This window comes from Chroicocephalus ridibundus, chromosome 4 (genome assembly GCF_963924245.1).
Source record: "Chroicocephalus ridibundus chromosome 4, bChrRid1.1, whole genome shotgun sequence".
In the NCBI taxonomy this organism is placed as follows: Eukaryota; Metazoa; Chordata; class Aves; order Charadriiformes; family Laridae; genus Chroicocephalus; species Chroicocephalus ridibundus.
In genome coordinates, this window is record NC_086287.1 from 95,412,691 (window position 1) to 95,426,400 (window position 13,710).

Sequence of the window (13,710 nt, forward strand, 5' to 3'; positions counted from 1 at the left end):
TTCAAAGTGCATAATGTTGCATTTTTTTCATGATAACGAACTAACCTTACAGACAGTCTTGTGGACGCTGACTACAAAAAGCATTTAATCTTTTCAATGCTACCATTTCCTCCACGTGCCGCTGTAACGTCTTGTTTCCTCACCTGGTAGAAGCTGTTCTAACATACCATTCATCACACAGACCTGACATCCAGGAGCCATCCTTGCCTCCCACTTTGGGAAAAGGCACTGGGTCTGGAAAGGATCCATTCAGTTCCACGTTCCCTCGTTTGTATCCTCCTCTGTTCTCTGAACTGATCCCTTACTTTTATTCTTCCCTCTGTCCGTTTTCATACTCAAACCGACAGAGTTTGCTTTTCGCAGTATTTCCTATTGCTCTATCTTGTGTGTTTTGCTTGGCCAGCAGAGGTGCAGCTTCACTCTGCACACTGTAGCTGAAACTTTCCCTGCAGCATCACTGGCACCTGATCGTTATTCCAAGGGGTTTAAGGAAGAGGACACGTAAGAGCAGAAGTATTTGAACCCAGAATGATGGCTTATAATCCATCTGTCAGAGAGCCTGTACCTCGCCCTTGTCACAAGTCTCCAGATCACCCCGTGTAAGACCAGAGAAGCCACATCCTAATGATCGCTGATGCTACAGACAAGCAAAAAGTCTCAAACACCAAAGGAAAAGCTATTGGTTTATATATATATATATAGATATATAGATATATACTGTGTTTACAGAGTCAACAAGTTAAATGCAATATTCATAAGAGCATTAACAATAAAAATACAATCTGTGTGTAGCCAAGTACAGACTTAAAATGGTAAAACAGGAAAAAGGATCTCACCAAAAGTACAAATATACAGTACAAATTGATTTATTTAAAACAGTTACAAAAAAAGCACAACAAAATAGAGATTATCCTTAGAATTATTAATGCTTTGTTAAAGATCAGGTAGGAGGAAAGGGGCAGGAACAAGGTCGGAGGGGAGCACCTGACTAGTTCTAAGGCTTTAGATACAATGCGGTCGGTTACATGTTAATACAGCCATTACATAACTGGGATTATAGTTGAGGGATCAGCACTTTATCTACAAAGACCTCCTTGCCTCAGCGCAGCCCAGCCGGTTCCCCCAGTGCGACGCGTCTGCTTCTCTGCTTTGCACGGGCAGACCCTCCCCTGGCGCTAAGGTGCCACGAAAGCGGAAAACAACTAGAATGTGCAGGGGTGCGTTTGCAGGGTGGGGTGGCGGCAGCCTAGGAGGCGGCAGGGGCAAGTCCCGTCCTCCATGGACACATGTGAAGACCGTGGGATGGGCCTTGACCATCAGCATTTTAAGCCATACATGGAACACACCCTGGGCCAAACTCTGTACAGAATGTGCATTCGTAGCCATCTTAGCAGCTTCTGCAAAGTTTCAGGCCCTAGGACAGCCTGAAAGACAAAGAGCAGTTGTGAGCGACGCTAGGGAAAGGCACATGTACTGCTGTGGGCAGGAACTAGCATTCGGGCTACTCAAGCTGCTGTAGTTTCTTTTACAATATTTTCTGAGTAACAAGGATTGTTAGTTCTCTACGGGGGAAAGTGACTTCAAGTGTGGGGTGGGGACAGGGGGAGCGGGGACACTTAATGTGAAAAGTGCATTATATTTGTGCACCTGCTGGAAAGGGGAGGCAGAGGGGCCTCTGCAGCTTTCCTTCTTTCCAGACAGAGCTTCCTCTGCATAGTCTGGTAGTGATGAGCGCTCGTCGCTTGGAGCAAGTCTCACGTTCCTGGAGCAACGGTGTACGCGTAGCCTAGAAACAGGCCTGGCCTCTGCTGGGCAGCTGACCCAAGGAATGTTTCATGAGATGGGACAGATGGCTACAGACACCCATTATTGCATCCTACAGACTCTTGCCACAGAGTGTGAGCTGGGTAAGACCAAGGCCAGGAGACCACAGCTCTCCTCCCCTTCACAATAGCAGCAGGAAAACAGTATATTTCTCTGAGAAGCCTGTCACATCTCTGCCAGCAGAAAAGCCCGGATGACCGTCTCATTCCACAATGTCCTCCTGGATTTATCTCCTCCTTTCCTATGTAAACCTAAGAAATAAAAGCCTCCTCCATGGGCTCATTCATAGCCTTTCTGCCGACAGCAGAGCCCGTCTCACGCGTTCCCTAATCTCGGGAGAGGCTCAACGCTCAACACAACAGCCACCACAGGTGCTGAGCAACACAGCCCAACCCAGTAAGGACAGATTCCAGTGATTACGAGTACTGCTAAGCTGGGCTAGAGGGCTGCCAGTGGCCCCCTCCTGCCCACCGCCTTTGGGGCAAGCAGCCAGATGCCCAGATTCTTCATCTCAATGCCCTGCCGTGAGATGTGCCCCAAACCGTTGCTTCCATAGAAGAGCTGGCAGCTGAAACATCCACAACAGCGGGACTGACAGGGAGTCTGGATAGAAGCACCGAGGTCAAATTCAGCCTGGCCTGTTCCACAGAGCTCACAACCACACTCAACAGATGCGTGGCTAGCCAAAGTCCAGGGTGAGCACCTTCACAGCCCTTCAGCTGCCTACAGTACAAAGCTATTTCAGCCACACAGCATCTTGCTTCATACACCAGTGTCTGCCCTTTCACACCACTGTTCAGTGAGGCCGAGATCTAGGAACAGTAGTTACAGTAACACACATGAGACAAGGCAGGCCCTCCAAACCCTCTCTCTAGGAGACAGACTCCTGTGTTCAACGATGCGCGTGAGGGGCTCTGCACCCTTCAGCTGCTCAGACATTCCCTCTATGCATGCACTCAGCCCATCTACATTCACACGCCACACGTATGCAAATCCCTTTCTTAGCTGCCTGCCACAGCTCTGAATTCCTCTGCATGCTCCATGCAAAGAACAGGCAAGAGAAGCTGTGCTCCTCTGCCTTCTGCCTTTGGCCACAGACACCCTGGATATCCTGAGCATTAAGTACTAACCAACATTAATCGAGGTCTTTGCGTCGGAGAGTCCAATGAATAGCAACTGTGAAACACACAAGGTGATGAGGCCAGGCACCTGGGCCCGGACAGTACGTTTTACTGACAAATGGTGCCGTGAAAACAGCATCTGCTCCCACAGCTGCTGCATCCAGGGAGGCAGAATCTTCACATGACAGCATCACCATGACTTCACACATTTCAAATGCAGCTGATGAGATGGGAAGCAGTATGTCATTTGGGGGAAGCCACATGTGATACAGGCAGCATCCTCATTCTGGAGAAACCCCCGTGAGGCACAAACACTGAAGGCATGAGTAGCGCATATCACCTACGGCCTGAAAAGAAACCGTCCTCCTGGTGCAGGCATGTCAAAGGCAACAGAAATGGCTAGCAATGTGCTAGGAAAACAGGACTGACGGCCGGGAGGGAAGGGACCATTCTGGAGACTCTCTGATTTGCCCAATATCCAGGCAGAGCACCCCTCCATCACAGTCAGCTGAAACCAACCAGTTACAGGACGCGTTCCTGGCAAGTGTGCGGAACAGCCCTGAGACACCACCACTGCAAGCTGACGGAAGGACGGCTATGCCGAGGAGAGGTGCTGACACACAAGCCATCCAGGGAAAGAGAGAAGCAGTGCCCTAGCAGTCAGGCACGCCTGACAGAAAACTTCAGGAAGATGAGAGAAGGGAGACGGAAAACGGTACGCTGAACATCAGGAGCAGCATCGGGACTGCCAGCGGGGACCTGCACACTGAAAAGAAATCCTCTCAAAAGCCTGGTCCTAGCACAGAGATGGGCACCTTAATACAAAGAATATTTAACCCAAGTTAAGTCAGTGAAGACTCTTATCCTGAACATGACAGTGACTATTTTTTATTCTAGCTAAGCAGTTAGAGCTGGTGTCATAACACACCATCAGAGAGGGCAAATTAGTGTAACCACAAGAGCCTTCACTTGAATGGAGTGTTATTACCATAACGAGGTATTAACATACATTTGTATTAAATCTCACGGTGAAAAAGACTACTCTTGATTTTACCATGTTGTTCTACAGAGGAACTCCAAAGAGAAGCATCAGAAAACCTAGCACAAAACCATCCCAAAATGCCCTATGATGCTGTAATATTTTTAGAGTCCCTACATTAATCATAGAACTGTACTTAGCAGAAACTTTGTACCTTGCCTGCACATGCACAAACACACGTCTCTTGTCTAGAGCTTATTCAGGAAACTGCCTGCAGGGAAGAATTAGCGATCTGGAAAGTTTTCTTCTGATTTAATTACAAAATAGTCTCGGTTCTTGTAACAGAAAAAGGATATGTTTCCATCCTTCCCTAGAGAATGTTGAATACATTTTACTTCAGCTTTAAAAAAAAAAACAAAACACCAAAACCATAAATCCAACCAAACAAAAAAAACCCCAGCCCCATTCACCCATAGGCTAAGCCTCTGCAAAAGCTATAAGCCCAAGAGATTTTTTTTTTTTTTAAATTATTAACACAGGAAGAAAGATTTGATTTGGTGGCAAAGGTATTTTATGGCAGGAAACTGACGTCTCCCATCCCAGCTCGTGTCCCATCCCAAGTGCTCAAGTTCCCTATTCACCTACACCCAAAGCCATCCTTTTGGTCCTTCCTCTTGAATTTCTGTGATTCATTCAAATCTGTACATTCTTTGCAAGAAGAAAGAGCAGTTGGATTCAGTGGAAGAGACATTAAACAGAACCACCAGAGAAGCATCTCTGTCCTGCCTTCAAGAGCTCCATCGGTGAACGGTCCTTTTAAAGTGCATGTGTGAAGAAAAGGGATACTGGGAGTAGAGCCCCCTAAACTCCAGTGGGGATCCATCTCTCCCCATCGTGAGAAAGGAGGAATAAAATCTTCAGCAATCTTATCTGCTACTTTAAGCTGTGTCTGCCCTCCTCATCTCCCCACCCACCCTGAACGCTTAGACCCTGCCCTGCAGGGAATCAGTTATTCAGGGAGGTGTGAGAAAGCCCCAGCCTCCAACCTCTGGAATGCTCTCATCACAAGCTCATGAGCACATCCCTGTTCTCTACCCCAGCTAGCCGTTTGCTGCTCCCTGAGGCACTGGAGCCCTCTTGATTCCCCAAGAGGAACTGGTCAGCCATTGAACTGGATGGAATAAACCCAGTCCTGCAGGGCAGAAAGCAGCCTCGCTGGTGAACCTGTCACAAAGTCTGTGCAATTTCTCCACCTGATGGTGAGGCTCACCTGCAGGGGATGCCCTAGCTCACAGCCTCAAAGGGATCATTTCCCTGCATTAGAACGCCCTTCGATAGACAGCTTGACCTCCTGGGGAATGAAAGAGGGACGGAGCAGAGAGGGCCGAGGCTCCTCCGCCTGCACACTGTATCTTTGGAAGCCTGGGACTGTCCAGCTGTGCTGACCGCCCGTCTCAGGCTGAGAGGGTTCCGTGTGAGAGCTCTGGGCTGCGCTGTCCCTGCCTGCGTGGCTCTTCCTTTCAGCAGCTCTGTCAGACGGTTCTCTGGACCCCTGAGCTGTTCTTTCAGATCTCTCCCTAGTAGATATCAACTGATCTGCGAGAGGGTAGTTAGCCTGAGAAGCGGAGTTGCCATTCATGCTCTGTAAACTGATTGATATGCAGACATCGCCCACTTGCAGCCTGTGGCAGGGCAAAGCAAAGAGCTGAGCAGTCCGCCCTGGGCTACAGGAGGACCAACCCTGGCCATACACAAAGAAGGGATGCTCTGGGGGCACATCAATGCTCACTTTACTTTGTTGCTCCCCAACGACAAAATGCAGTGTGACAAGCCCAGGCCACTGGCTTTCCTGGATATCCACCACGGTGCTGGAGTCGATCTTCAGGCCCCCGCTCACCTCTGCACTGCGAACAAAGTCTTGAGTCTGCAGGTCCTCCACCCGCTTCAGCTCTCCTGTAGCCAGCTGGATGATGGCTCCTTTCATGAAGTGAGAGGGCAAGTGTGAGGAGCTGGGTGGCTGCAGCTGGGACAGGTCCTTTTCAAGCACGCTTCCTCGAGCCTGTGCGTCCGGGCTCCGCCTCATCAGGGTTTCTGAAGTGGAAGACCTGATGGGCTCAGATCCAACGGGAACCAGGACTGGCTTGCCGTTGGCTATCACCATTCCTTTGGTTAATTGTCTTTGTCTAACCGGCTCTTCGGGGGACATTACGTATGGACTCCTGGACTGGCTTTTCTCAGCAGCAGCCCTTTCCACTGTGTTCCTCAGCACGTCCTTTGACTCCCCCTGCTGATCAGGGATATTATGGCAAAGGTTTAAAGGGCTCGGGTCATCTTTCCTCTGGGCCGCCAGAACGTGATAATCCTGAGATGCCAACACCCCCACCACCCTCTGAACCTCCAGATCAGCGTCTGGGGTGCTTCTGTGAGCTGGCACAGAGGCCTCTGTTCCCAACGTCTGGTAACCTGAAAGGAACTGTCCATCGACCACACATCCCGCTGCAGCCCCTGGCAGACAGTCTTCAGCTTTACCGCTGGCAGAGTCCACAGCCTCGCTGGTCCTCCTCACCACATTATGCTCCACATGTCTCTGTCCACCATTGGCAGCAGCTACCTCTGAATTCAGCTGACTGTCCTGCTGAGGAGACTCTGGGCTTCCACCCGCTGCAGGTGTCTCATATGCTGAATACCCTGGTGGGAGGCGGGACATCTGATAATAAACAGGAATTCTACCTGGTGCAGTATCTAATGGCTGGGTCCCAGCATGATGCTGCATCTGGCCAGAAGGAGAGACTGCAGAAGCGGATTTGTTGAAGTGGGTAGGAGAGGTAGTCTGGGGGGAAGGAGCGGCTTCTTCTGTGAAGAGAGAGGCGTATGGCACAAAATGGGGGACGTGAGAGGCAGTGAGGTTGGTGGAAGGAGACAGAAGAGGACTAGGCATAAAGCCAGGAGGGACAGCATAGGGCACTGTGTAATGCGAGCCGATGAACTGTAGGGACGTTGGAGGGATCTGCGCATAGTGGATGGGAGGGTAGGGCACCCCCGGGTGCTGGATTATTGGCGAGCTCACATTGAAGGCAGGGGGCAGGGGGCTCACGTTCACCACGGGGTGCAGACCCGTGGGGGAGAAAGTGGCAGGTGGCACTGCCACTTTGTAGAGCATCCCATATTGGTCCACCGTCAGCCCCGCCACCGCTTCCGTGGCCTCGCCAGGGCCATAGCGCAGGGCCGCAGGACCCGGCCCAGCTGTCCGGGCCCACTGGGGACCCTCGCCCGAGGCCTGGGCACCCCCCGCCCGTCCTGCCTCGGTGCCGGTGCTGGCGGAGGGAAGTTCCCGCTTCTTTGGCGGGAGGCACTCCTGGCTCCGCTCGTGGCCCGCTCTCATGGTGCCCCACGGTGTCCCGGCAGCCCCGGCCGCGACGCTCGTTCATGGGGGCACCCGCAGTGGCTGCCACACGCCGGCTCCCGGATCCCCGCTGCCGGCCGCCGCCTCACCTGCACCGGGAACAGAGGGAGCCGTGAGTCCCGGCCCTGCCACCGAGCCGCTGCGGGCCCCGGGACCGCGGGGACAGAGGGAGCCCTGAGCCCCTGAGAACACACAAGGCGACGACCCCCGGCCCCAGTCCGGGGCCCGAGGAGCGGAGAGCGCCCGAGCCCGGTGGCCGGCCCCAGAGCCCCGGCCGCGCCCCGCCCCGCCGACCCCGAGGCGCCGCCAACGCCCCGCCGCCGCCGGCCCGCCCGGTGCCCCTCGCCGGCCGCCGCTCACCCGCCATCGCCCAGCTCCTCCTCCGCGACCCCCATCGGCCCCGGCGCCGCCCGCGGCCGCCTCCGGCCCGACCCCTCCCCGCGCCGCGGCGCACGGCGATGACGCGCCGCCCCCGCGCGGCGGAAGTGCCTCACCCGTCGGGGCTGACGTCGGGGAAGACGGGGGAGGGGGCGCCCGCCGCGCCGGTTGTCGTGGCAACCAGCCGCGCCCAGCGCGCCGGTACCCGGGCGCTGCCGCCGGGGCACGGCCCGTCCCGCCGCGGCGAGTAACCACCCCCCCAGACACGATTTCGACATCGGCAGCCCGGCGCCGTGCCCGCCGCCGCCGTGAAGGCGCGGCGCTGCGCCTCTGCTGTCAGGGTGCCACGACGCGGTCCCCCGGGGTCACCGCTCCGCGCAAGAAACCGGCGGGGCGGGGCGGGCCGCCCTACCACCACCGCCGCCGCCCGGGCCCAGCCGCCGGCCGCCCCGCCCGGCGGAACGCTGGTTGCGGGCGGCGCGACCCGCCCGGCCTCGCCACGGGGGAGCGCTGGCGGCGGGGGACCGCCCCGCGCGTGACGTCATCAGTGACTGCCACGGTGCAGACGCACCGCTCCTTGCCGAGGCCCGGCCCTGCGGGTGCTTCCGCCGGGGAAAAGTAGTGCGAGCAGCCCTTTCCCGCCGCGCCGCCGCTGGTGCCGCGCCGTCTCGCAGCTGTCCCCGCTGAGGCCGCCGCGGCTCTGCCTCCTGCCCGCGGCCGGCGGAGGCCGGGAGGCCGAGGGGAGCAGGCCGGCGCGCGGATCCCTCCGCCTGCAGTATCGGTGCTGCGGCCGCGCCGCCGCCATTTTGAATGCCTGGCTCCTGCCGCTGCCGCTTCCTCCGCTGCAGGGACCGGCCCGGTGAGTGGGGCCGCGGCGCTCGCCGCCCCAGCCCGCTTCCGCCCCGGGCCTTCGCCTCTCCCCCGCTCCCTTCCCCACGCCGTCGGCCAGGCCGGGTCTCTGCTGCCGGGGCCCGCGAGGTCCCGCAGGCCCGGGGCCCCCCGTTTGCCTTCGCTGCCTCTGCCCGCGGCCGGGCTGCGGCCGTGCTGTAGCGCCAGGCGCTGGTTTCTCCGCCGGCGGAGTCCGCCCGGTGCCCTCCTGCGGCCTTCGCCGGGGCGACTTGCCACGGGCCGCCGGCTGCCTTCGGTTCCCGTCCGCGGCCTGTGCCACGGCCTTGGCCCGGGCCCGTCCCGGACTCTGCCCCGCGCTCCCGGGACCGGCCTGCCGCCTCCCCAGGCACAGGGCAGCGCTTTCTGTCTGCTTCGGCTTTTACCCGCCGGAGAGGCGTTGCTGGCAGGGTCCTCTCTGCTCCCCTCGCCCCGGTTACTGGGACTCGCCCAGCGTTTCGTGGAGTGCAACGCGCAGAGCTGCAGAAGTTCCCTCAGCACGGAATGTGGTGTGACTCTGTCCGTGCTGGAGGCCCTGGGTGTCTAAGAACGTGCCTGGGCGTTTGCACCCGTCCTTCCTTGGGTTTTTCATTAGCTGGTGCTGCACAACTGCTCAGAGCGTTACAGCTAGCGTGTCTCTGGTACTTACAGTGTTTGCGTGTTGCTTTATGGTTGCATGAATTTTAATGGAAGCAAAAATCTGTGATCTCTGGTCAAAGGCGTTTGCAATGAACTGCAAGTGCGGGTTTGTGTTGGTGGTAGCCTACTGTTTAAGAATCGATCTGTAAAGACAGTTTCAAGTCCCTTTTTCAAGGTTGGTTGAGTTCTCTCCCTCCTATCAAACGCTACAAGACAAATTGTAAGTTTCTTTCTAGTAGGCATTGCTTTTAAAGTTTGCAGGTAGAACAGCTGTGTGTTTTATTACATTGCAGACGGTGCTTGAAAATGCTTAGTGATGTATTTTGATTTCTAATGCTTGAAATGTTAGTGAAACAGTATGGAATCCCAGTGGAACACCTTCGTAAGGGTGGCATTTCATATGCGTGACCAGAAGGCGTGTTTGGCCCATATTCGCTTAAAGAAAGTAAAACATATCTGTATGTTCCCCTGCATAGTACTACTAGCAGCTTACATTTAAAATGGCAGAGGTTTTTTGTGTTGTTTTCTTTTTCCTGTTCCAGTTCTGTGTGATAGTGTACAGCTGATTTTTGTTTGTCTGTGCTCCCCCCACTTCTCTAAACTACACTTGTTATTTTTTCCCTTTATTTATTTGCATGCCCTGTTCTATTGCCAAATTCTTTCTTTTGCCTGCTCATGAGCACTCTGGTATTTGGCACAGGATTTGAAAACTTTACTGGGTGCCTGACAGCTCAATGAAGGCAAGAGATTTTGTGTTTTTTTCTGAGGGCTTCAGTGTGAACCCCTTGATTCTTCCATGGTGGGAGAAGGAGGGGGAGGTAGTTAAATTCCCGTGAGTTGAGAAGTGGAAAGGAAGTCTGGGGTAATTGTTTTGTGAAGGAATCCAGCTTTTCTGTCTTCCGTGTGTAAGATAACTCTCAGATTTCCTCCTCTTTTGATTAAAAAAAAAAGGATTATCTTTTTTTTTATTTTTTTTGCTGTTGTTCCTGTGTCTGCTGGTCTGATTTTTTTTTTTCCTAAAGGTGGTATGATGGGAATGGACTCATCCTGCAATACCTTTGTTGCAGTGTCCTGGCAAGAGAGCAAGGGATACAAAAATGTTCTGATTCTTTTTGCGTTGGCATAGCTGTAAACTAAAATGGGATTAGTAAGTTTGTCAGGCAATAGTATAAAAAGGTTGTGAACAGCAGCAGAGGAACTGATGTTGTCTGTTCTTAGGCATGCAGACAGACTGCACTGGTTAATGCAGTTCAGATTTGGAAAGTTGCCTTTCAAACTGTAAGGGCTCATAAAAATCTTAACTGCTTCTAAAGTTAATGGCACTCATTCATTAGAGCTTCCTGTGCCTCTAGTGTGAATATTTTTTTTAGTTTTGAGTTGGCAATGCATAAGACTTCAGGAGATGGGTTGTTTAATTTGTTTATATTTTTTAATAACAGGGCAAGCTCTTCTGACAGAAAGTGATGTTAATTTGTTCTAGATGATACTCAGCTATTCTCTGAGGAAAAGGGTCTGGTCTGCCTTGGTAGCAGTATTACTTTGTTGGATGAGAGTTTTGGAGTTAATAAGTTAATATATGATGATGCTGTAACTCGAAAAACAGACTTACAGTAACGTGAGTACAAGTGAATCCCTAATATCACTTGTAGTAGTGTTAGCCTTTATCTGCTGTTTGGCAGAGATGCTATAGGTAAAATCTAAGATTAGAATTTCCTAGGGCACAGCTGAAGTTACCTGGTATATTGTGAAGTTTATATTAATGATTGTAAAAATGTGGCATCTTGTCTTTCATCTGGCATTAACCATGCTAAAGAAAAGTGTGGGGTTTTTTTGTCACAAAGTAGTAACTCTTTTTTTTTAATTATTGTTATTTTAACTCTGCAGGAAAGTGAACAGGAAGTAAAATAACCAGATTACCTTACAGATCAAAATAGTTGTGAAACTAGAAGCAGGTGAGAAATACAAAGGTAATGTAGGTCAGCGGTGATTGAAGTACAGAAACAGAAGCTAGGAAATCTGGAATTCTGATCTCATCTGTCATGCTGCTCAGCTGTGTAGATGTGCTAACTCTTCTTCCAGTGCTTCATTTGTTAGCTTCTAAAAAAAGGGAAATATTTATTTTCTTCTTTGGCAGATGTTAAGGTTAATTGTAATGGTTGAAAGCTTAGTGCATCTTTTGAAGCCAGTTCAGGAGTTGTTTGGCTTGGTGTGTTTGTACTGTTGTACAGGAATGGGAACCTCATCATAAGTGCTTACCTGGTCTCACTAAGTTCTGTTGTTGGGCTGTAGCCACAGGAAGCAAAGAGAAGAGAGGTCGGGCTGCGTTCAGTTTGGGTAGCTCGTAGGATCTGTTCAAACCAAAGGTCAAGAAGAACAGTGTAACATCTCTGTCACTGTCCTGTCTCTGGTCCACCTCTCAGCTTCTGAGCAGCATGGTGGCTTGCTTCTTGAATGCACTTGTGCTGTATTTCTTGTTTTTTTGAATGTAACTGGAAATGGGACCATCACTTCTTCTATTTTTTAGCTCTTGTTTTGAGGCATTATTTTTTTTCCTTACTTGACCTTCCCTCTCCTCGTGCTGTCTTTGTATAATGCAGAGTGTAACACTGATGTCTTTTATTATCATCTTGTATTTTGAAGCCTTCTGCTGCCTTAATTTCTTTTTGATTTTCTGATGTTACCTGCTTTCTACTTTCTATTTCTCTATTGTATTAAATAACTTTCTTAAGGGAGATTATTTTTCCATTTGGAATGTTGTATGGTGGGTTGCTTTTTCTCTCAACTCTTTTGTTTTGCCTTTGCCCTTCTTTGCCCTTCTTGGTGATGATGGTGCTCCTTGATTAGGTGTTTACTGTTTGCTGTATAAATATTGATAATATTAGACTATATACCAGTATCTCTGCTTTTGTTCACAGCTTCATCTCTATTTGTAGCGTATGTTTCTGTTTTTACTGCCAATATGTTCTTTTTCTCTTCTTCTAAGTATCTGTCAGAAGTATGAAGCCCACTGATAGTAGTATGGAGTTGAGGTCATCAGCATTTTGTATTTAACCATTGCAGTTATTCCCTTCGTGTAGTCCAGACATATCTTCTGCTTCTGTGTACAGGAGACTTGATTCAGTTGCACTGAAGCAAGTGGGGGAGTTCTGCTGCTCATTTCAGTTGGGAGGTGGGTCAGGCTTTAATTATGTAAGTTCCCAAAAGCTGGTTTTTGCTTGAGGAATGTGATTACTTCTACGTGTGTTGGGGTGGAGCAACTTAAGTTGTGTATTTCAGATGTATTTGAAGATGTACGCTTCTTCAGTCTTGGGTTGCTTTCTAGGATGAACTGAGTTCAGAAATACTGCTTACGGAAAAAGCTATAACTGGGTATGTACCTTACTTGAATTGAAAATTCAGGCAGTTTCCCCAAACAGTAAAGCCTGTCTATGCATGATTCAATGAGCTTTGAGGGTTTTATGTCTTAATATTTCTAGAATTCAAGGCTAAATAATAACTGAATTTTAAAATATGTCCCATAATTCGTCCTAAACAAGTTATTAAGCAACTCTTTTTAAAAAAATTGTTTCATTAATACATTGAAAGAGTAGTTTTAGTTTATTCTTTCTTTTAACATCAGCTAATGTTTCTGAATAGTTTCTAGAGGGAAGGATCTCAAGTCAGTTACATGTTTAAGGACAGCAAGTCCTTTTGTCTTTACACTGCAATTCCTGATAGAGGAATATAGCTTGGCTGAGGCGTTTGAGAATTTTATATGTGGCATTTGGAAATATTAGGTGCTTCTTGTAAATATAAAAGGTTATTTGGTGAAAAATCATATTTGAACGTGATTGCATTCTAAGAGATTTTTATAAAGGTTCTGTACCTAAATAGTTTTCGCTTTGAAACATGACAAGCTTAACTAGTAAAAGATTATAATAGGGAAGAAAATAGTGGTTTAAAAGCATAATTTAGATGAAAGCAAAATTATTTTAATACATTATGATTTTTGTTTTCTTGATTAATTATTTTTTCACTTTTGAATAGTTTACTAGGAATAAGTTGCATAAAGGAAGAATGCCTTTTTTTATTGGTTCAGGGGAAGAATTCCTGAATAGCCGAGGGAGGAGAGTCACTGAGCTAATACCTTTCATGCAATCCAGAGACTAGGAAAAAAGCTGGGATTCTGTTTTTAAAGGAAGTTAGACATCAGCAACCTATACCATTGGAACTAATCTGAGTTAGGTTGATACCTAACTCTTTCAGAAGCTTTGATCTTCATAGTAGGTTACTGTAACAAGCAAGGCCTTCAAAATGAGGAGGGGGAAACAGACTTTATGAGGTGGAAGAATTCTGCATTCATACATTGTAAATATTAACTGGTAGGCTTTTTTCAGGTATTTGGGGATCATGCCTGATTTCCAGAGCTTGTAGGTAGCAAAGAAATGGCAGAGCAAAACTGCTGCTGTAAACTAAATGAGGAAAGAGGTAACTACTTTTAA

General features: G+C 50.1%; 2 protein-coding genes across 9 annotated transcripts in view; one reads left to right on the forward strand and one right to left on the reverse strand.

The window, feature by feature from the left end:
- ATXN1L (ataxin 1 like) overlaps nucleotides 1-8,089 on the reverse strand; it is a 10,277-nt gene extending 2,188 nt beyond the window's left edge. The window contains exons 1-3 of one of the 6 annotated variants that reach the window (XM_063334957.1): nucleotides 7,822-8,089; nucleotides 5,822-7,416; nucleotides 851-1,424 (exon numbers count right to left, since the gene is read on the reverse strand). In XM_063334957.1, the coding sequence (XP_063191027.1) occupies nucleotides 1,317-1,424; nucleotides 5,822-7,306 (1,593 nt within the window). In that variant the 5' untranslated portion in view covers nucleotides 7,307-7,416; nucleotides 7,822-8,089 and the 3' untranslated portion in view covers nucleotides 851-1,316. Of the gene's footprint in view, nucleotides 1-850; nucleotides 7,417-7,687; nucleotides 7,781-7,821 lie in introns of those variants that run through there. The other 5 variants (XM_063334955.1, XM_063334956.1, XM_063334954.1 and 2 more) reach the window with 5 other exon arrangements.
- A 228-nt stretch (nucleotides 8,090-8,317) lies between these two features.
- The window catches only part of AP1G1 (adaptor related protein complex 1 subunit gamma 1), a 42,762-nt gene continuing 37,369 nt past the window's right edge, over nucleotides 8,318-13,710 (forward strand). For 2 of the 3 annotated variants that reach the window (XM_063334948.1, XM_063334950.1), the window contains exon 1: nucleotides 8,318-8,564. The gene's annotated coding sequence lies outside the window, so the exon portion shown is untranslated. Of the gene's footprint in view, nucleotides 8,565-12,338; nucleotides 12,399-12,505; nucleotides 12,599-13,710 lie in introns of those variants that run through there. The other variant, XM_063334949.1, reaches the window with a different exon arrangement.